Source organism: Anguilla anguilla, chromosome 3 (assembly GCF_013347855.1).
Source record: "Anguilla anguilla isolate fAngAng1 chromosome 3, fAngAng1.pri, whole genome shotgun sequence".
NCBI classification, from domain to species: Eukaryota; Metazoa; Chordata; class Actinopteri; order Anguilliformes; family Anguillidae; genus Anguilla; species Anguilla anguilla.
This window is the reverse complement of record NC_049203.1, coordinates 58,309,184-58,331,465: the sequence shown is the minus strand read 5'-3', so window position 1 is coordinate 58,331,465 and position 22,282 is coordinate 58,309,184. Positions and strand designations below refer to the sequence as shown.

The 22,282-nt window shown below is 41.8% G+C and overlaps 1 protein-coding gene across 2 annotated transcripts; it reads left to right on the top strand.

The window, feature by feature from the left end:
* Window positions 1-74: 74 nt before the first annotated feature.
* On the top strand, window positions 75-17,463 carry plod3 (procollagen-lysine, 2-oxoglutarate 5-dioxygenase 3). 2 transcript variants are annotated; one of them, XM_035410612.1, is made up of 19 exons: window positions 77-286; window positions 3,818-3,909; window positions 4,276-4,412; window positions 5,571-5,734; window positions 5,837-5,949; window positions 7,663-7,726; window positions 9,173-9,270; window positions 9,370-9,471; window positions 10,094-10,225; window positions 11,012-11,133; window positions 11,295-11,399; window positions 11,698-11,823; window positions 12,087-12,228; window positions 12,373-12,486; window positions 13,268-13,336; window positions 13,695-13,799; window positions 14,255-14,401; window positions 14,841-14,966; window positions 15,359-17,463. In XM_035410612.1, exons 1-19 carry the CDS (start codon window positions 196-198, stop codon window positions 15,512-15,514), a joined length of 2,205 nt encoding a protein of 734 aa, XP_035266503.1. In that variant the 5' UTR covers window positions 77-195; the 3' UTR covers window positions 15,515-17,463. The 2 variants fall into 2 exon arrangements, with proteins under 2 accessions (XP_035266501.1, XP_035266503.1); XM_035410610.1 differs by having other exon boundaries at window positions 75-286; window positions 12,087-12,486.
* The last annotated feature ends 4,819 nt before the right edge of the window (window positions 17,464-22,282 follow it).

Sequence of the window (22,282 nt, the reverse complement as noted above, 5' to 3'; positions counted from 1 at the left end):
GACTTGATCAATCAACTCTTTGTAAGATTTCATTGGGTAAAGTGTGGTAAAGGGGGCTGTCCCCCACATATTGACAGAAAGTTCTTGAAAGAAGATTCCGCGAGAGTTGCAGATGTGCAAAAGAGGGGCCAGGGTTTTACAGCCGAACGTGAGAGGGTTGGGGAGATAAGAGGGTAACTCGGGGAATACGAAGTGATGGGAGCGTCTTTTCTTGCCGTGGTTTTCGTGCTGGTTCTCGGTCTGGCAGACGATGCAACTGCGGCGGACCAGAAGACCATAGCACCAGGTATGGTTCCGGGCCGTTGCTATTACCGATTAGCGTAAATCTGTGCTATCTTTTGCCATCATCTTCACTACCGTTAGTTTGCTTTTCTTTGGTCAGGCAACTCTGGTGTTGTACAGACTAGCTTACTACATAAATTGTAATAATATTATTAATAATACGAAGTAGCTTGCATCTGAAAACCCGTCATAATTTATTTTAATATAGCTAGTGGTTACTTACTGTTGGCTCAATGTCCCGTTTGATTTAACAGTAGCTTGCTATCAACTGAGCTAATTTAGCTAATGAGGCAGTAGTGGCAGCTAGCGTGACACTGTTGGTATAAAGTCGAATCGAGTAGCGAGCCTGGTCAACTTTATGTGGCTGGTCAGTTTCACCAAATAAAACTACTACAACCATGGAGATCAACATGCGATTTTCTAAATAAGCTTGCGGATAACGCAACAGCGACTGTAGCTTGCTCGCTATCTAGCAGCTAAGCTATCGTTATTGGCGCATCTAACGTTACTTGATTTTCTTGGTAGTGTTAGGTAGCTAGGCTACGTGAAACCGTTTCGTACTTGATATGAAAGTAGCTCCGATAATTAAGAATTGGGGGTGCAAGATATTATTAACGGTGTCGCTGTGTACTCTATTAGAATGGCCAATTGATGCTACCTCATTGCTAGTTGTATATAGCGTTCAGGTAGCTACTCCCTTGTAGAGCCAGATCAAAGTTTTTTTTTTTTTTTTTAATTTTAGGGTTAACCAAACTTAACTACCAACTCCTGCATCTATAACTAGTTTAAGTATTTTCTAAGTACATGTAGATACGGACCTTAATATGACATTACGCCATTTTCGGCTAAATAATAGTCGTATTGCATTCAGGGGCGCATAATCCTGTCAAAACTATGTGTTAATGCAGCATTGTCAACGAAAATGAAATCGTGTTGGTTTGATAGTTTGAAGAAATTGTTTACACTAATGAACATTGCTTAGCCGAAGTTATTTGATTTCGTCATTCAGTTTCCTGTGGTATTATTTCCAGTTACTGTTCTTACTTTGACTCAAATATTTGTGATTAGACGTGCTTTGTGGACTTCTATTCGGCTCCTGACATGATATATATACCATGGGGAATTTGAATATATATGGTTCGCTGGTTGTGGCAAGACTTATAGGTAGCATACAACAGAGAAATTGATTCAGCACCCTGCCACGCCACGCCAAACCACCCCATCCATATTACTTGGCTCCTCCCTTCCTTTCACCATACATTCGTTCGTTTGGTTTAGACTAGCTACCAACTTTCCGTATGGATTCTTCCGGTGGAGTTCCAATGTAAGATACAAGGTCTTTTTTGTAATGTCATGATGGTTTCTCACTTTCCTTCTAGAAAGTTCCAGATGAATTCCTTTTGCATTGAGCACCAGAGAGAGCATTGTGGAATGTTTTAACTACACAAATGTGATCCATTTCAGAGTTATTTTCCCTTGGGTTTTGTCAATAAAAGGAGTTTTCGCTCACTTATGAATAGGTCCAGATAATACATATGCCTCAGATGTGTATCAGGACAGTTATGAAACCTCTCTAACTTTTTTTTTTTGTTGTTGATGAATAAGCATAGCTGTGGGTTTCAAGATGAAAGAAGTGCAATTTTTAATTATATTATTTTTATCTTCGTTATATGAAGTACAGTTTTGATGAACTCTCGTTTTGAATATTTAATCTGCTTTCATCATCCTGTTTTCATTTATTTTATTATTTCTTAATCCTTGTTTCCGTCTGCTTTCCTGATGTGCATTATTTTTTATTCTGTCTTGTGAAGCACTTTGTAACTTTTTGAAAGGAGCTATATAAATAACAATTATTATTATAATGATTATTATTAGCTGGAATGATAGCTGGTGGAGTAATTTCCTTAATTAATATCAATAGGCTTTAATTAGGAATAAAAAGTGCAGCTTTTTCATGACACAAGGCAGTGCTAACATGATGGTTTTATTACAGTGAATTCTCAAAATGTGAATATTTTACTTGACATGCTGATGTTCCCCTCTATACAATACATTTTATCCATTCTCATGCTAGTTAAACTCCCCATTCCATTTATTCCTACTGCGTAAATAGGCCTATTTGTCGTGCTGAACACATGCACTAAGGATCAGGAACACATTGAGGCGTCTGGCCTGCCCACACAGGTCTGAATCATCATTATTTTCTCAAATCAGATGGGTGGGGAGCTGCTGTAGGACAGAGGGAGAGGGAAAAAATGGATGGATGTGGGGTTTTGCATACGGAGGAGACGATTGGATGAGTAACTCTGCGGAAGTAACCTCAGTTGATCTGGCATCTAACTTGACTCAAGTCAAAACAGGAATTAAGCTTGCCTCTGAAGTGTGGATGTTTTTTTTTCTGTTTTCCAGAATAGAAAAGGTCAGACTAGGTCAGGGGTCCAGACAGTTTAGTGATATCACCTGTCTAGTAGATGTTCATTTAGCATGTGGCACTTAAACAGCAGGTGGCATTCATAAACTGGCATCATTTTACTCTTTCTTTTATCATTAAGCAATGTGGCTTCTGTTTCCTGCTGAATTACTTCAGTGTATCCTTGAGCAAGCTATTTATTACTTAACCTGAAGTGCTTAAGTAACGTCCAGCTGTATAAATAGATTGTTTGTTTTTTGTTTTTTTTAAAGAAAACGGGTGATCTGTTTTAGTCGCTTTCGATAGGAGTGTCTTCTAATTTCGGAAATAGAATGTAATTCAGCTGTGTTGACTGATAAATGTAATGGGTCTAATCTCTTGTATATTTGTTTGATCTTTGAATGCCAATTTTACCCATTCAATTTTCAACTGCATGATTAGTTTGCAGACCTTTCGTTCAGTTCTCAAATCATTAAATGATTGTAAAATCATTGTTAATGTTATCAATTTAATTGTTTTGTACAATGTATTGTAACCTATGGGTAAAATGCACTTTAAATTAAAATAAACTTAAGATTAAACTTAAATCCATCCTAATGAAATCTGAGATTTGCAAATCGCAGTGGTGATATTCAAATCTGACTATTTTTAAGATGTGTTGCAGTACGCCAGGTTCTATTAAGTTCCCTCTAAAAATTAGGTTACACGTAATAAGATATTTTCTACTTCCACATCTGCACTTACCATAAGAATCCATGCATTACAGCAGTGGAACCAAACACATTTAGCACAGTAATGTATAGGACAGTTTATGTACTATGTTGGGGATGGATTGTGATTTTTGAATAGCTTTTTAATTTTTTAATTTTTTTTACACCCCACTGATTGTAAAACAACAAACAGGTGATGCTGGAGTGGATACCACTACAAAAATAAAATCACAGGAAACTTCTCTGTTACTGATGAAGCATAAATAGTGGCCCTGTACATGCCCTGTATATGAAAAATAAATAGGTTGCCATACCAAGCACTCCCTATCAGGTCCTGCTTGTCTCCCCTGCTGTCCAGCTTAGCATTGGTTTGCAGCCCCTCTCAACTTTTTTGCATTTCTCTTCTGCCTCCAAGAGAACCTGCTGGTCATCACTGCAGCCACCGAGGAGACAGATGGCTTTAATCGGTTCATGCGGACAATCAGGGAGTTCAATTACACTGTGAAGGTATGTTATTATCTAGCCCAGTTTTACTGTTGATACCTAGAACCTAGATACCTCTAGAACCTCTGCCCTTTAGCATTTGGTCAAGCTCTCATTTCTCACTAAAAGCACAGTAGACCGTTGCTGGACTGATGTTGGTCAGCCTGTGTATACACCTGTATGATGATGCATGTGTTAGATGGTATGATTAAATCGTAATCTTTCACAGCAGTGCACAAATATTTGGAATTTTGGAATGAGTGCATATGTTCTATTTGTTGATGATAGCAGTGATGGCAGTCATGGTAAGCAGGTTAACAGCGTTGACACAAATTGTTATTTTCTGAATAAGTGGCAGCAGTATGAAGGACTATCCCTTTCTGCATTTAGGTGCTGGGTCTGGGGGAAGACTGGAAGGGTGGAGATGTTGCTCGCACGGTTGGTGGGGGTCAGAAGGTTCGCTGGCTGAAGAAAGAACTTCAAAAGCACAGTAACAAGGAGGAGCTGGTCATTCTTTTTGTGGACAGGTCAGACTGCTGCAGATTTGCACAGTGGTGTGTGTGTGTTTTTGTGAGTGTGTTGCTCTTCAGAAGCAAATGGGAACTGCAGGCCAGCTCTACTACAGGATTATGTATTTGTAGAGGAAGAAACTGCCTTTGTTTGAGTAGACAAACCAACATCCAATTTGTAATAACTAACATTGTATATTTTGGGAACATGGTATGTTCTCTCTATATCTCTGTGTGCCTGTGTTTGCATGTGCTTGTTGCTACATCATTTTTCAGAAGTTTATCTGGGTTAGATACTGTTTCTCTTTGTCTTTTTTATCCTCCTTTTACTTTTTGTCTCTTCTCTGTAGTTACCCATTCTACTTTTTTTGTTTGTAATCTTTTCCTCATCTTTCCCCTTGTTCTTCACATTACTCCTGTTACTTAACTTGACACCTAGAGTAACTGTAGACACAGTGTAGCGACCCCACTCTGATGAATGGAGGCTTTGTTTCCATGTGAGTTCGCTGCTTGGCTATATTTACATTTGCAGGGTCCCTCCCATAGTCATAGCCATATCCTGTGCAAATAGCTTTGAACTTTGAAAATGTTCAGAATTTCAAATTTGTAGGTGTTCAAGAGGTCATTTCAGCTTAGCTCATTTTAAGGTCATTTTAAATTTTCTTTAAAAATGTATTTTTACAAATTACACATGGCTGAGGAAGAACACTGTACTCCAGGAACCCAAACTCCTCTTTTGGGTCTGCTTTTTTAGGAGAGCTTGCCTTTAATTAGAATGTATTGATGTTCTGAATGCACAGATGCTAATAAAGAAGTAGCAATAGTGAAATGACTGCTTTTGCACTCCTGCAGCCTGCCCATGCTGTCATTTGTGGTCATCTTGTTCCTACTAAAAGCACCAAGGGAATTGCAAACGTCTCATAAGATGGGGAAGTGTGGCAGCATTCTGTGTTTTTGCCAGAGCAAAGGAAACAGAACAGAGTAATGTTGTCTTTTTAAATTGTAAAGCAACCATGCTGTCAGTGTAGTAAGCCTGTGACCTTGAGCAGAGTTTCTGGTATTCGGTTGGTTGCTGTTGCTGTTCTGCGGTGTGCATTTTGCATTCTGTGCTGTGATGATGGTCTTGCCATGCAGTGCTTTGCACCTATGCTAATAGCTGTTGTTGCCGCTCTCCAGCTACGATGTGATCCTGGCCAGTGGGCCACAGGAGCTGCTGTGGAAGTTCTCCAGGATGGGCCACCACGTGGTGTTCTCCGCGGAGGGCTTCTGCTGGCCCGACCAGAAGCTGGCGTCCAAATACCCGGCGGTCTACACTGGCAAGCGCTACCTCAACTCCGGAGGTACGCGGCGTCGTGGCGGTGGCGACACGCTCCCGTAAAGGAAGGTGGCGCGCGTTTGGGATCCAGTCCCCAGTCTCACACCGTCTCTGTGCGCCGCTTTAGGTTTCATCGGCTACGCCCCCGATCTCCACGGCATCGTGCAGCAGTGGAAATACAAAGACAACGACGATGACCAGCTGTTCTACACCAAGATCTACCTGGACAAGGCCCAGCGGGTCAGTGCTTCGTAAACACGCTTAGACTGTCAGTGTGAACATTACATTACATTACAGGCATTTAGCTGACGCTCTTATCCAGAGCGACGTACAACAAGTGCATTAGTTCAAGGTGCAGAGGTGCAAAAGAAACACACTGGAGTGAAGTAAAGATCGTAGTGCCAGAAGTGACCACAGATCAGGACTCCAACCCTGTAGAGTAACCTGTTCAGCAAACAGGTTACTCTAGTGTGAAGTGTGAAGGCGTGTATAAAGCAGCAGGCGTGTCAATGTCAGCATTTAACGTGACGCTACGGGCTGTATTTACGGGTTATGGACAGGTGTCTGGATCCATACAGTCTATGGTCTGGATCCATAGATGCAATGGATAGGCACTGTCACCTTTAAAATTTTAATGTGTCTCATTAGTAAAAACACATTTAGCATTTATCAAGTTGTTAAATTCCGTACCCAATAACCAAGTGAGCGAGCTAGCGAGCGAGCGACCACAATTTGCCACGCATAGTCCACGGCGGCAGCAATCCTGCGCGCTGTGGGAAAAACAGCAGCTGTTAGTTTTACCACCTCTGAGTTGCTATGACAAACAACTTGCTTTTTTGCTGTTATATGTTTATGGAATGCCATCTAAAGAGAAAACGAGGGTTGGTACCCAGAGAGGTCATGGGGAGGGCTTCAGATTTGGAGCTTAGGGGACGTTAGGTGGTGTTGAAAGCCATCTACAATTAGTGTCCTTTTGGGGAGACCTTAGGCATTTTAAATGGTGTTTAATTTCTTTAGAAATGTTAACTTTACTCATCAGCGTGTTTGACTTTTTAAGTTAGTTGGTGTTTAATGTTAACATCCAGAAGTTAAATCTTTTGGATGTCGTGTTAATGCAAAAGAAACAGCTGCCTGGTCAGAAGCATTTATAATAAGCATGCACCAGATTGGTGCTATTTGGTCAGCTATTTGCTTTGTAAAAGCTTACCTGGGTGTTAAGAAACAAACGAAAGCAGCTTTCCTCATCTATTTACCAAACTCACGTCATGGTAAGTTATGAAGTTGCTTGTGTGTACATTTTTTTTTAACGTAAAATCCTTTTAAATATGGCCCTAAATGACAGAATGAGTAAATGACTGATTATTCATTGGTGCATAAAAATACTGGGAGGGAAATTTCTAGCCATTTTTGCATTTCTCATTTCTCAAGAAACACTGATCAAAATCCCCCACTTCTGATTGGTGAGAAATAAAGTAATGAAAGTATGTTGCGACTAATTCCAGCTGTCAAAGTGCCGTGTGATGAGGGAACGGAATGTAACTGGTTTTTCTTGTTTTTTTTTCTTCAATGCCCTTAATGTGTTGGCCTACTTAACAATTGAGACTTGCATACCATGGCTGTTCCAAGTGCAGAAATGATTACTATAATTAATGTAGGGAGTGTCAGTGCTGAGTCCTGATGTGTTGTCTGTACTGTACAAAAGCAATTATGTGCAATTCCTCACGCAGTCCACTATCCTGGGGGGTATTTCACAATGCAGGATTACTGAGTTGGCTGGATAACTGCACTGGGTAAACCCCGAAACAGCTCTCTTTACTTGAGTCCATGTTTCGGATATGGGAGGGTTCTGGGTCATGCAGTTAACTCTGTAATCCTGCTTTGTGAAACAGAGCCCTGTTCAGTCTGACATACAGCATGGAAGTCGAGTTTAACTGGGTGTGTCTTTCTCCTCAGACGAAGTTCAACATGACCCTGGACCATCGCTCCCGCATTTTCCAGAACCTCAATGGAGCAATCGGTCTGTCTGCGTTTACAGTTTTTTTAATCAATTAATGTTTATTGTAATTTTCCAAATTTATACAACCATAATAACAAAACACATCTGTCAGGGGTTACACGCGTACCGATATTTAACAGCCTACAGATATTTAACAGACTTGTTCTGGAGTTACATTTACATTTCCCTTGTTGCTGTCTCTCCTTTTGTGATTTAAAACACTAAATTTTTCCCATTAATCTACAAATTTAAATTCTTGTATTCCTAAAATATATGTGCGTTCCTCCATCAAAAGATTTCCTCCAAAACGTCAAAGCATTGTCCCTGAGTTGGGGCCTCAGTTTTTTATCATTTGCTTGTCATTGCTTTCGTGCTGGCTGAAGTTAATACCTTAAAGGGCAATTCTACCGTAGAACAACATTAACCTGTATGTCAGCATTTAACAGATCAAAGCGTTAATCTTTAAGTTTCTGTTTGTGGCTGCCCGAGGCTGTCTCTGTACAGGAATGTCATAATGAATCAATGGCATACACCACCACCCTTTTTTTTTTTTTTTTTTAAATAACTACAATGGGCAGGTGATTTTAATTTGGAGATGCCTCCCCCCAGCCTCCAATACTAGGTGATGCAAGCTTTGACCGAGCTAACAGGCGGTTGGTGTGTTCAGTAGTATCAGCAGAATGTTCTCCTCAAAATAATTTTGGTTTGCTTCACACTATCACATTCTTTAGCTGTGTCTCAGGTGTATCTGAGAGGATATTTAGCTTTCAGAATTTCAGTGAGACATGCGTTTTCTCCAACCCTCATCTTGCAGTAGCCTGTAAAAAAAATATTCCTCACTTCACAGACAGTAAACCATTGTAATTTTCCACAGTACATCGAAACGGTATTTCCTTTTTGGAACTTAAGCATGAAAGAAAACTGAACACCATAAACCTAGATTCTCTTTCCTTAGTGGCTAGCTTGCTAGCGAGTAGGAGAATGGCTTCCAGTTCCAGGCCAATGCCCAGCCCTTCCATTTACACTGTATTCAGTAGAAGTGGGAGACTGTGACTGGCCTTGTCTGACGCCCGCCAATAGACTGTGAGCGGGCATCCCATTGTAGCCTTTAGTAAAGCAGCAGCCTGGAGCATGCACAGTGGTTAAGAGCTCATTTTAATCAGGAGGACAGCTACACTTCTGTAAATAAAAGAAAAACCCAGGGTGGCATTTCCCTTTAACAAGATATTTACCTCCCCCCTGCACATATTGTGCCAGTCAGTATCTGGGATTTCAATATTGAATGCTGTTTCCCACTTGGATTTTTTTACGCCTGTATTGGGTTGATTGTCCTCTATAGCCCATCAGTCCTTTACAAGCAGCTGAGATTATTCTGAGTCTACTCTCATTGTATTGATTTTTTTGAACACATAATTCACTTCCATGGAGGGCTCACCTTTTGACTGCACACATTTTGCTCGTCTGCAGAGGAGGTGGTGCTCAAATTTGAAAAGGCACGCGTACGTGCCAGGAATGTGGCCTACGACACCCTTCCTGTCATCATCCACGGCAACGGACCCACCAAGGTAGGGATTTACGACAGTGAAAATTCATACCTTCGTTAAGCTCAAACGGCATCACAAATGGGAGTATCTCCACTTGAGTGATTCCTTCTGTCTTTTCAGCTGCAGCTTAATTACCTGGGGAACTATGTACCAACAGCCTGGACACATGAGACAGGTTGTGGCATCTGTGATGATGACCTGCTAGATCTCAGCGAATTGCCAGTGAGTCTTTGTCTCCATTAAAACCTGACATTTTATTAATTAACACCTGAGCCTTCCTCTGCCATTTCTCGCATGCAATCAAGCCTTGAATGTGCCTGATTTTTTGAACCATAGCTGTTCTCTTTGTGCCTTTACTTAGTGGAATTGTCCTTGGTTTTTTAATTTTTGTAGTTCCTGCTAAATAAGTGACAAAGCTAAATTATGGTGGACTGCTTAAAAAAAACAAGCCCAAGTGATTCTGTGAAGGGCTGTTTGTCAGGCTCAAACATTATGGTACCATTTGCATGACCATGTTGACACTGATGTGAGCTAAGTCTGCCCATGTCAGAGTATGTACTTTGCAATTAAACCAATTTAACGTGAAGCTGGCTGAAACCTTCTTCAGCCAATCAGATTGTCGGAAACAGCTCTCATAAACTAACTTCCAGATGTTCTTCAGATGGAGCATCTGGGGTTGAGACTAGGTGTTAGTAAACGTGTTAGGTGCTATCAATTGTGTGTGAAAGTATCTATTTATTCCTGTGACTGTGCATGCATTCTGACCGTTCTGTGGGTGGCACAGTGGTGCAGTGGATAGTGCACTCCTCAGGGTTACTTGATGACTTTTTTTTTAAAAATACAGGATGAAGGGATGCCCATAGTTCAGATTGCAGTGTTTATTGAACAACCCACCCCCTTTCTGTCGGAGTTTTTGGAGAGGTTGACAACCCTGAACTATCCTATGGAGCGACTGAGACTCTTCATACACAACAATGTGAGTAACAACTTCAGCTCACTCAAACAACTCCTACATAAATACAGTCGATACCTACCGGACCGAATCGCAGATTTCGTTACCTCGTTTCGGTTCCAATTTAAAATGCAGTACTCAAGCTGCCGATTGAAATATCCAGTTTTCCACTTCCCTCTGGTGCTCTGCTGAAAAGGAAGTTAAAGACGACAGAAGCGTCGCTCAGCCACGCCCTCGCTGCACACGTTCACTAGCTAACGCTACATTCGCTCTGTCAACTCAGTCCATGACAGCAGGTACCATTAGCAAACTAGTTAACTTTAAACTTGCTACACAAGCTTGACTATGTGATGTAATAATGGAAAATCAGACAAGAGGCACAAATATATTCCCTCTTCATAGTAATTAAATGAATGCTGTGTAGTGTTGGGGTATTTATCCATTAAAACATTTTTTTGTTTACTTTAAAAAAATATTTTGCATTCAGTTCTGTTGTACTACCAGCAGATGTGTATTTGAGAGAATTTGTTTTTCATTTTAATACATATATATATATATTCTTTTGGCAATCCGCCTTTCTCGTTTTGTTCACATAGGGAAAGGTAGAGAGGGTTACAGGTAGAGATGGGATCACAGTGCAGAATGTGTCATCACTGGGACATACAGATCAATGGGAGTGATCGTTTGTGTGTGCATGTGTGTGTGGAGGCCTGCACATTCTCATGTCATTATTATGTCTTTATTACTTGATGTTACTTTGGCATGTGGACATGAATAAAAGTACTAATGTGTGTGTCTTGTCCCTACCAGGTGGTTTACCACGAGCAGCACATCCAGCAGTTCTGGGATCGCCACAGGACTGTGTTCCCTGACGCTCGCATCGTTGGGCCAGAGGAGAACCTGCAACAAGACATGGCCAGAACCATGGCACTGTTAGTATAACTTACACCACTGCAGTAGAGATAATGCTGATTTGTGTTGTTTCTTGCCATAAATCAGGCAAAACCAGGGGTCAGCAGGTCACAAATGATCTGAATACATAAGAGTAAGTAGTTTTAAGTGCATGTAACCTGCCTGTGCGTCTGTTAAACAGGAATTCGTGTAGGGAGGACCCCACGTGTGATTACTACTTCAGTATTGATGCTGATGTCGCCCTGATCAACCCAGACATCCTGAGGATCCTGATTGAGGAGAACAAGTGAGAAACATAGGACACTGCTCAACTGCATAACCAACACATTCACCCTTGGTTTTACTAATTACATTATAGCCAGATGGCAGACTATTGATTATTAGCCCTTTGACTCGGTGTTACTTTCTTTGTATAGACAAATGGAGGTGGCGTACACAATTGTTTATCATTTGTCAAATTTTCGCAAATAAATTTCTGGCATCACCAGTTAATACACCGCAGTATTTCCAGAAAGTGCCTGTCAGAACCCCCCCCCTGCCTCCTCTTAACCCTGTCTGTCTCTTGCATGTCCCCTCTCTATCAGACCAGTCATTGCCCCCATGCTGTCCCGCCATGGAAAGCTGTGGTCCAATTTCTGGGGCGCTCTGAGTCCAGAGGGCTTTTACTCTCGGTCTGAGGATTACATCGACATCGTCCAGGGCAAGCGTGTGTAAGTATATACCCCAGTGTAGGTCAGCGTGTCATTTTTCAAGGAAAATATGGCGACTTCTCTTTAAAGATGTGTTTGCACAATATTTTATTTACTAGTTTATCGGTGCAACAATTCTACATACTATACTAAACTGACCTTCAATCATCGACTAAGTAAGAAAACAATTGAGAACAATGTGTATTGATTATTTAGCCCATCAACAAATTAAATGAACTGGTTGGGATTAACCCATTCTGTGCCCCCCCCCCTTCTCCTGCCAGGGGGCTGTGGAATGTGCCCTACATCACTCAGGTGTATCTGATCCGGGGGTCTACTCTGCGCACACGCCTGGCCCAGGTCAGCCTGTACTCACAGGAGGGCATGGACGCCGACATGGCCTTCTGCAGGACGGTCCGAGACCAGGTGTGTGTGTGTCCGAGCACACGGTGTTTTTTGCGCGCTCGTCGCTTTCCATTTGAGCCTTCGACAGCACACAGTTTCGTCTTCAACTTCTCCCCCTCGTTCCACCTCTCTCCTTTCTCTGCCTTCTCCTGGCGCGTTCCTCAGGGGGTGTTCATGTTCGTGTCGAACCGAGATGAGTTTGGACGTCTCGTCTCCAGTACTAACTACAACATTAGCCGGCTTCATCCGGACATGTGGCAGATCTTTGACAACCCTGTGGTATGGTACTCCTCTTTGCTGAATTTGTTTAGCAGACCGTGCTGATGATACTCAACCGTATGTAACTGTTAGGTCTGGGGAAAGCTCTTCCCCTGGGGTCTTGACTAAATGTTCATTTAATATTAAAAAAACTTTTCAAATTTCCTTCAGTAAAACTAAAATTAAACAGAATTAATTAAGCTGTTTTAATTGGCCCCCAGAGGTGAAGAGAGTTATTTTGCAAGGATCCTGTCTCTAAAATGCTGACCTTAGAAATCTGGGGTTAATCTTGGACTCCAAACTAACTACAAAATCTCATTTTAAACACGTCACCATGTCTTGTGGGAAAAGAAAAAAGTGTATTGCTTTGTCTGCTTCCAGAGAAGAGGCGATGCAACTTAGCTTGCCTTGCCCATGCAAAACAGTGGCAAGGGAATCATTTACATATTGCAACATGCAAGGGTTTCACTGGGCTTAGCATTTGTGTTACTAAACTAACATCCAGTTAACCCCACCCACTGAACCTGCCATTTAGCCTAGGGGGAAAGCAAACCGGTTTTGGCACAGGCTTTCATTTGTTTTGTTTTTTTAAAGGGTCATTAAAAAATATTTCTGAGGATGAACTGGTGGGGTTCTGTGAATGCAAAAAAAATATGAAAACGAAAAGAATCAGCAAAGAATTTCAGTTGTCAGATTTCAGTTTCCTGGTCCTTGTTTACCTTTAGGACTATCCTGGTTAATGTGGGAGAACCATTGCTCTCAGCAAACCATTGTTGGATGAATATTTTTCTCCTACATTTAGGACTGGAGAGAGAAGTACATCCATGAAAACTACTCTAAAATCTTTGAGGAGGATTATATTGTGGAACAGGTAAGGAAATGGAAGACTTGAAGTCAGCACCTATCCATGGTATGGCAAAGGGCAGATCATACAGTACACTTGCATGCTTTTCCATCGTCCTGCTCCCCACCTCTACTGCCTCCTCTTCACTCTCCCAGTATACCCGTCACCATTTTTTTTTACTCTGTTGAACCCCGTGGGGTAATTTGTCCTTCGCGTTTGACCCGTCCTAGTTAGGAGCAGGGGGCAGCCTCAGTGCTGCGGCTGGGGACCAACACCGGTTCTGAGGCCGGTACCTCAGTCGAGGGCGACGGCAGGAGCACACAGAACCCTGACATGCATGTCTTTATTTCCCACGGCTCTCCTCCGGTCCTCCTGCTTTCCCCAGCCCTGCCCCGATGTGTACTGGTTCCCGGCCTTTTCCGAAAAGATGTGCGATGAGCTGGTAGAGACGATGGAAGATTTTGGGCAGTGGTCAGGAGGAAAGCACACGGTAAATCTCACTACGCACTACTCTCCATTCTAATCTACTGAACAATGGAGCTGTAATCTCTCTCTGTTACTCTCGGTACATGTGATTGTGCCTTTCTTTACATTACATTACAGGCATTTAGCAGATGCTCTTATCGAGAGCGGCTTGCACAACTTTTACATACAGCATTTACATTGTATCCATTTATACAGCTGGATATATACTGAAGCAATGCAGGTTAAGTACCTGGCTCAAGGGTACAATGGCAGTGTTCTACCTGTGACCTTTAGAATACAAGACCAGTTCTTTACCCATTATACTACATTGCCACCACATTAAACTGCCTCCCAATTCTTTGTCTACATCTAAGACTGTAATTATTGTCTCTGATCAAGACTCTTCTTTACGTATGTCTGTGTGCGCATGTTTGTGTGCATGCCTTTGTAATCTGACTTTGATCTACGCACATGTGACAGGACGAACGTCTAGCAGGGGGCTACGAGAACGTGCCCACAGTGGACATCCACATGAACCAGATCAGTTTCGAGAAGGAGTGGCTCAAATTCCTCAAGGAGTACATTGTCCCTGTCACTGAGAAGTTCTACCCGGGATACTATCCCAAGGTGAGACGGTCACGCCCTCCCGCAGAGTCACACCCATTTTCAGTGCTGCCAGCTGTCTTCATCTTTCTCTACCCGCTGGAATGTGCAGATATTTAAAGAGTTGGCTTGTTTCTCTGCACACCCTTACATTTAAGAATATTAGAAAGCCAACGGCTTTCCAATTTTGATATTGTAGGTTCTTTGCTTTTTTACTCGTATAAGCAAGGCCCTAAAGTTGGTCTGCTAAATTCTAGTCCAGAATAACTTCTACCCAAACCCCCCTCCCCCCGCATTGAGGACCAATATTAAATATCGTGTTATATTAAAGATCTTTTCATCTTAATGAGATATGGCTACACATTTGGAACAGCGTTAGAGGCAGAAAGCCGTGGCTCTTCCTGCTCTGTCAAGTCACAGTTCATACGTTCACTGTTCATGTGCCATCTCCTCCCCGCACCAGGCCCAGGCGGTGATGAACTTCGTGGTGCGCTACAGACCCGACGAGCAGCCCTTCCTCCGGCCACACCACGACTCCTCCACCTTCACCATCAACGTAGCCCTCAACAGCAAGGGTGTTGACTATGAGGTGTGAGCCTAATACGATTTAAATACATGCATTTAAATCTAAATATGTATATCCTGCCATTTGATCCATGTGATATGTAAACATAGCATAGTTTGTTAGGTTATGTCTAGGTGAGAGAGACAAGTGAATGTTTTAGTATTTTAATTATTACATTTTAGTGACACAGCATAAATGTGACCTCTACTTTGAGCCAGGAATCTGTTTTGTGTGAGATATCTTCACATATGATTAACTGGAAATGTATTAAAATAAGGTATGTGGCCGTAGACCCATCATATGTTCGGAAATGTTTTGAACTAACTGTGTGCGTGTGTGTGGGCGTGCGTGTGTGTCTGTGCGTGCATGTGTGTCTGTGTGCGCGCGTGTGTGTGTGCGCCACTTTTTGTTTTCAGGGTGGGGGATGTCGTTTCCTGCGCTATGACTGCAAAGTGGAGGCCCCACGCAAGGGGTGGTCCTTCATGCACCCGGGCCGTCTCACTCACTACCACGAGGGGCTCCCCACCACGCAGGGCACCCGCTACATCATGGTCTCCTTTGTTGACCCATAAGCGCGTGCGTAAGGGCTGAGGGCAGGTGTCTGAACTGGTATGGGGGGGGGGGTCTGGAGGGAAATCTCACAAATTATACATTTTAAAGGTGGGGGGGGGGGGATTGGACTAGTTCAATCACTTTCAGCTGCTCTGCTAGCTAAAGCCGTTTGGTCCGTAGGGCTCCTTAGGATTGAAACTGTACCATTTAATCTACATTTAACGAATGTTATCGTGGGGTAAATTTTTCCTTAGTGTTTTTTAAGATGGACAAAAATACATCTTAAAAAGAATCGGTGTCAACCACTACCCTTTTGGAGCAGAAAACATGGTGATGAGATCATCAGGAAATGAAAGGTGGAAGGTTTTTGTGTTTCTGAAAGTGTTAGCGGATTTGGATTTATGGAACTGGTCATAGGAATTGAGGCTCTGTAAATGCAAAACAAGACAGGCCATTCTTGTCCCTAGTCACATATCATGGTACTGTTTATAATATGTGTAAAATTGCAAACCAGAAGGCATTTGGTTCAAACCTTCTTACAATAAAAAAGCGTTAAGTAAGCTGTAGGACACCCAAAAACTAACCTTGTCTAGAAGATGAGTGGGTGAGCAGAACTGACATCAGTCTGTTACCACTGGATGATTTGTGATTTTTTCCGATGGATCAAACTGATGCCATTATGTCAGCCAATACAGAACAGCTGAGAAAAAGGTTGCAGTATCAGATTACTGATATGATCTGGTGAGTCCATTTTTGTTATCATTAAAATGGGGTTTCTCTTCAAATAAAATCTCAATTTGGTAAACTAATAACTATTGACTGAAGGTCAATGGGTAGGACACCAGTGTGACAGAAATGTTTGAAAGGAGAAATTGACACTCGCAAACCAACAAAAGATGCCTTTTCAGGAACTTGATAACCTACAGTAGCAGACAGACCTGTGAACCTCATGACAGTGATTGCATTTTAAAGCATTCTCAAGAGGAAAAAAAAAGTATAACCAGCTGGGTGGGGAGGGCAAGTTCCTGCGTTTTAGTATGTTTATTAAAGGCAAAAATTCTAAATGGTTCAATAGGGAAAGAAAGTCTTTTTCATATATTGACTTTCAAATTATGGAAAATATGTTGCCTAAGAATTACACTTTCTTGGAAGTGCACCACATGGCCTTTCAGCGTAAGATATATACAATACTTTGGTTAAGTTAACATTTCCCAGTTCAATAGAGTGTACTAATGGAAATGATGGTAAACCAGGTGGCTGCAGCTGAAATCAGTTACTCTGCCATTTCCCCTCAGGTGTGCGTGTGTATGTGTGTGCGCGTGTGTTACTCTTTGTATATCAGCATACATGCTTGTTTTAGTATGTAAGTAATTTAAGTTTTATCATAGTGTAAATTTGTTTTTTGAGGGGTGAAAAGGCTTTGAAAGTAACCTGGTTTCGGAAATGGGTCGGTGAGATTGAGCTGGAAGGGACCTACTGCAGTTTATTGTTTCCTCTGTAAATTATTGTGTTATCCAAGACTTTCCCTTTATCAGTCATAAACAAAGGTGTGGCCATTTTATATATAACATATGATTCCACCAGTGCATTATATTGGAGGTGAAGGTGTTTTAATTGTTACAGTATATTAATTACATTGGAGGGGGGTGTAGACTAGCCTGAAATGATATTTTTCTGAAGTCATTTTGACTTAATGCAAATTACATTTCCAGTTGAAAAGAGTTTTGTATGTGTAATTTTATACATTGAGCCAAAATAGGTTTACAAGTTTTCATATCAAGAAGCAGTGTTTTTTGCAAATGCTACAAATCTTTATTGGTTTGTTTTACTCTTCCATACTAGTATGTAATCCAGTTTATTTTTGTTTTTAAGTGTGACTGTTTACTGTAAATGTTTTCCATGCTGTGCTTTGTACAGACTGCATTAAATTATTTCAGTGGTTGAAATACTTAATAAAGTTTTGAAATAATCTCTTGGCCCTGTATCCTTGTTTAATTAAGAATGAAGGATGGGGAGGAGGCAGTATGATGCTGACTCTATTCTGGAGCAGTCAACCTGGGATAGGGCCAGTAATGGCTCAATGGTTTACACCTCTATCCTTCGTCTGGGCGGGTGATTTTAATTTGGAGATACTGCCCCCCAGTCTCCCATATTAGGCAAAGGGGGCGGTGACTGAGTTAACAGGTGGTTGCACGATATATTCAGTAGAATTGCCAGAATGTGCTCCTAAAATTCATTTGGGTGAAAGGCACCAGCTACACACTATCACACACTTTAGCAGGCGTAGTTGGAGGATAGCGTTCCCAGTTGCAGTGAGCCATCGTTTTTTTTTCTCACCCTCATCTTGCGGCAGCCGGAAAAAATTCCTTCCTTCGGACGTTAAACCACTGTTATTTTCCACACTACATCAAAACGGAATTTTCTCTTCAGTAGAACTTAAGCATGAAAGTAAACTGAACACCATAAACCTAGACGGCCCTAGAGCCATTTCATTTTTTACACATTTTAAACAAGGGGCACTTGTAACATCTCAAATTGCACAATCAGAAACAAGGCAGAACCATGAAACTCTGCACGTGCTGTGTTGATCCCTCTCTGCCTGCCAACCGACAAACTGACATCTCATACTTGTTAAGGTTTTTCTGCCAACTTTTTTTGAGGTATGAAAGTAATTATTTTCATCTACAGTATTTTCCTCATACTGTCTAAAACTTTAATGTCTATGAATTTAAATCTGTCTAGTTTTGATGACCATTCTGTTGGCTAAAATTTGATATAAATGTTAAATTTGATATAAATGTAAATGTTAGCTAGCTTCGTTGTTTGGAGCTAGCAGGGTAGCTTGTGTCATGGGTGGTACGGTTGGGGGCAAGTTACAACTGTCTGGCTTAATAATGACATCAAAATAGCCGATTGTTTTTTTCTAATAACATCAGAAAAGTGTTTTGTGTTCAGTTTAAATATGTATATGAATGACCTATAACCTACTATATTATGTATACTGTGTTATTAATATGCTTAGTGACATAGTCCAGAGGTTAGAGTTGTTGCCTCTCAATCTGGTGACCCAGGTTCAATTTCCACCAGGAGCCAATTTCTTATGCTTTCAAAATCTTCAATGTCTGTGAATCAGAAGTTGTCTTAACTTTAAATACTGCCATATTGGCTGAAAATTAACATTTTTCAACTATTATTTTTGGTTTGTAATAGTAGTATTGAAACTCAGATTCAAAACCTGGTTGGAACAATTACATTTTTACACATTTTACAGAGTAGGGCCTATACACTCTCTGTTCACAGCATGCCTAGGTTCAGACCAAGGAAAACAGCAAGGGGAGTGCCACTGTCTTTATTGGAGGTTGCCTCCAATGATGTGTCCAGGGGCAACTCAGTGAGAGCTGTGGCAAAGTCCTATGACATTTGTCATGTGACCTTGTACCGCTTCATAAAAAAGAAGGAGAAGTTTCAGGCAGGAGAAAGACAAGGAACAGCCCCAACTGCAGGCTACAACCCAGCTAGTAGGGTTTTCTCAGTGGATCAGGAGATCAAGTTGGTGGAGTACCTGAAGGAGGCATCAGACCTGTATTATGGGTTGTCTCCTAAAGAGGTAAAGTAGAATAGGTCTACACAGAGCCGGAGGCCACACAATGCATTTTATAAGCTATTTATTATTTTTCTGTGTGTGTGTGTGCGCGCGGTTGTGTGTGTTTGTTTTCATATAATTCATATAACATTGCATTCATATAGTTAATGTAACTGTAAATTCATTTAGTAGCCTTTTTTCATAAACCAAAAACCGTGCTTAACATACAATCCCCCCCCCCCCCCCCCCCCCCAGACCCGCAAGCTTGCCTACCAACTGGCTGTGGCATATCATCTTTAGTTCCCAGCTTCATGGAGTGCCAATGAGATGGCAGGGCCAGATTGGCTCACTGGCTTTCTTCAGAGGCACCCTACACTTTCAATCCACAGTCCCCAGGCTACAAGCCTTGCCAGAGCCACAAGCTTTAAAAAACCAATGTGGGAAGGTTCTTCAGTAATCTGGAAGAGGTTGTGGAGAGATACGGTTTCAGTGCAAAAGACATATGGAATGCAGATGAAACTGGTATAACTACAGTTCAGAACCCCGGCAGGGTACTGGCAAGACGGGGTGCCAAACAGGTTGGAGCTATGACCTCTGGGGAGCGTGGTTCTCTGGTGACCACGATGGTAGCCATCAATGCCTTGGGTAACACTATTCCTCCCCACTTTATCTTCCCAAAGAAGAACTTCCATCTTCATTTTATCAGAGATGGACCACCTGGATGTATTGGGACGGCGAATGGATCCGGCTGGATGCAAGAAGAAGATTTCCTTGTCTTCCTGCGCCACTTTCAAGTTCAAACAAGATCCAGCCCTCAAGCTAAAGTCTTGCTGATTCTGGACAACCATGCCTCCCATCTGTCAGTGGAGGGGATTGATTTTTGTAAGACACATGGCATTGTGCTCTTATCTTTCCCCCCTCATTGTACACATAAGCTTCAGCCTCTGGACTGCAGTGTTTATGGCCCACTGAAGAAATATGTCAACCATTTCCAGGACAAATGGATGAAGATACACCCTGGGCACACCATGAGCATCTATGACCTCCCTGGAATAGTGAAGGATGCCTTGCCACTGGCTGCCACCACCACAAATGGCCAGGCAGGCTTCAGGTGCTCAGGAATCTGGCCTTTAAACAGGGATATTTTCTCCAACCAGGAATATACCCCCTCACATGTCACTGACCGTCCATGCCCACCACAGCCCTCAACCTCTGCCTCAGAGTCTGCACCTCTGCCCCAGGCTCCTCCCACTCAGGCTCCTCTGCCCCAGGATCCTCTGCTCCAGGCACCTCCATCTCAGGTTCCTCTGCCCCAGGCTCCTCCATCTCAGGTTCCTCTGCCCCAGGCTCCTCCGCTTCTGCCTATAGATCGTACCTCTTCATCTCAGGCCCTTTGTGCTCCTTCCACTTCAGCACCAGGGCAATCATCTGAGGTTGTCATCTCACCTGTCTCAATCAGACCTCATCCAAAAGCTTCTCCATGCAAAGTGAGCATCAAGAAAAGGAGAAGAACCACAGCAGTCCTAACTGATACACCTGTCCGAAACTCTCTGCAGCTGGAGAGGGACAGAGCCATTGGATCAAAGTGCAAGAGGAAGATGAGTTTCACTGAATCCAAACCCAAACCAAAGAAGAAGAAAGTGAATAATAGAAGAGAAGATGATGAGGAAAGTGTAGAGGAGTCATTCTGTATTGTCTGCCTGGAGAGCTACTCCAGATCAAGGGAGTTTTGGATTTCCTGGTTATCGTGCCACTCCTGGGCCCATGAAGAATGCACAGATGGGAGCAAATACTATTTGTGCCACAACTGTGAAAGCAACTGAGACGTGTCCTGCCAACCTCACTTCAGAAAAGAATAAGAGTTCCTCCATTTGTTTTAACACCCATGTGATTGTGTTCCCATTTTGTCAGTTTTCCAGTTGTTGTTTTTTTTATAACTGTTGGTTATAGGTTTTATATTTGTATAATTATTTGATTATACTGTTTTAATTAAACTGGAATTAATTGTTCAATTAATATTAAATTGTTTTAACTATATCAATATTCTTGGGAGTTTATTGTGGTCCTTGGTATTTATATGAAGGTATTATGTGTGTTGTTACAATTGCCCCCATATGCTGTTACAATCGCCCCCGCACGTGGGGGCAGATGTAACATTTGACTTCTAGTCTTTCAATCAATATTGTGACTCTAACATTGCCTGTAAAAACATTTGATGACTGTTAACAAGTAGAACACAGATACAAGTTACCTACATAAAAATTTTATCCAAATAGTTCAAAAGGTTTTTGAGTAATGACATCAAAACCAAAAATTGTTACAATTGCCCCCGATCTTCCCTATAACCCCGATTTTGGGATAAACACTGCAAAATTTTCAGTTTCACGAAGCGAATTAAGAGTCTCAAGGTTTATTTGCTGAATAACATACAACACACGATGAAATCACACACACAGAATTTAACGAAATTAACCATCTTTGTAAAACTGGCATTTAGAAAGGAACGTTTTTAGCATTTAAGAGACCGACAAGGGCATTTAAGACAGTGATTCTCAGAATCGGTCCTGGGGGCCCCTTGCGTATATTGCCTTTTCTCCATTGGTTTTGATGATTTACAAGAAAACAATAATAGCCTAATAATAATTAGAAATTCAATGTAGGCTACATTATTTTTGTCTTCATGCACCATGTGGAAAACTTGCTGTACAAAGTGCCTTGTCATATTTACACGGCTGCAGATCAGTTATTAAAATACTTGGTAGATTGGTTAATCACCGCTGACAGTGTTAATTTTTATTCGGTAGAAAGTGACTTGCGAACGATCGGTCAGCTAGCGTCACCCAGCAAGTGAACACCACAAACGGCGATGGAGTAGCTAGTAGCAGTTACTGGCTCATTAACTGACTGTGGCGAAAACCTACGACGATAACTTGCTCGGTTAACAGCAGGTCTACCAGACAGTTATACGAAAATTAGCCTAGTCAAATCACCAGTAGCCTACATCTCTGATTGATTGACCATCAGTGTAGTCAATGTTCTTCCCCTGTGGTTCATATTGCTAATGCGTGAGCTAACCACGGATAGCCTACCTAGCTCACTGGCAAGCTGATATGCTAGCTATGCATATTCGTTTTGCTGAGAAACATAAATTGAAGATAACTGAACATAATTGTATTATTAATGTCATACATAAAACGTGATTACA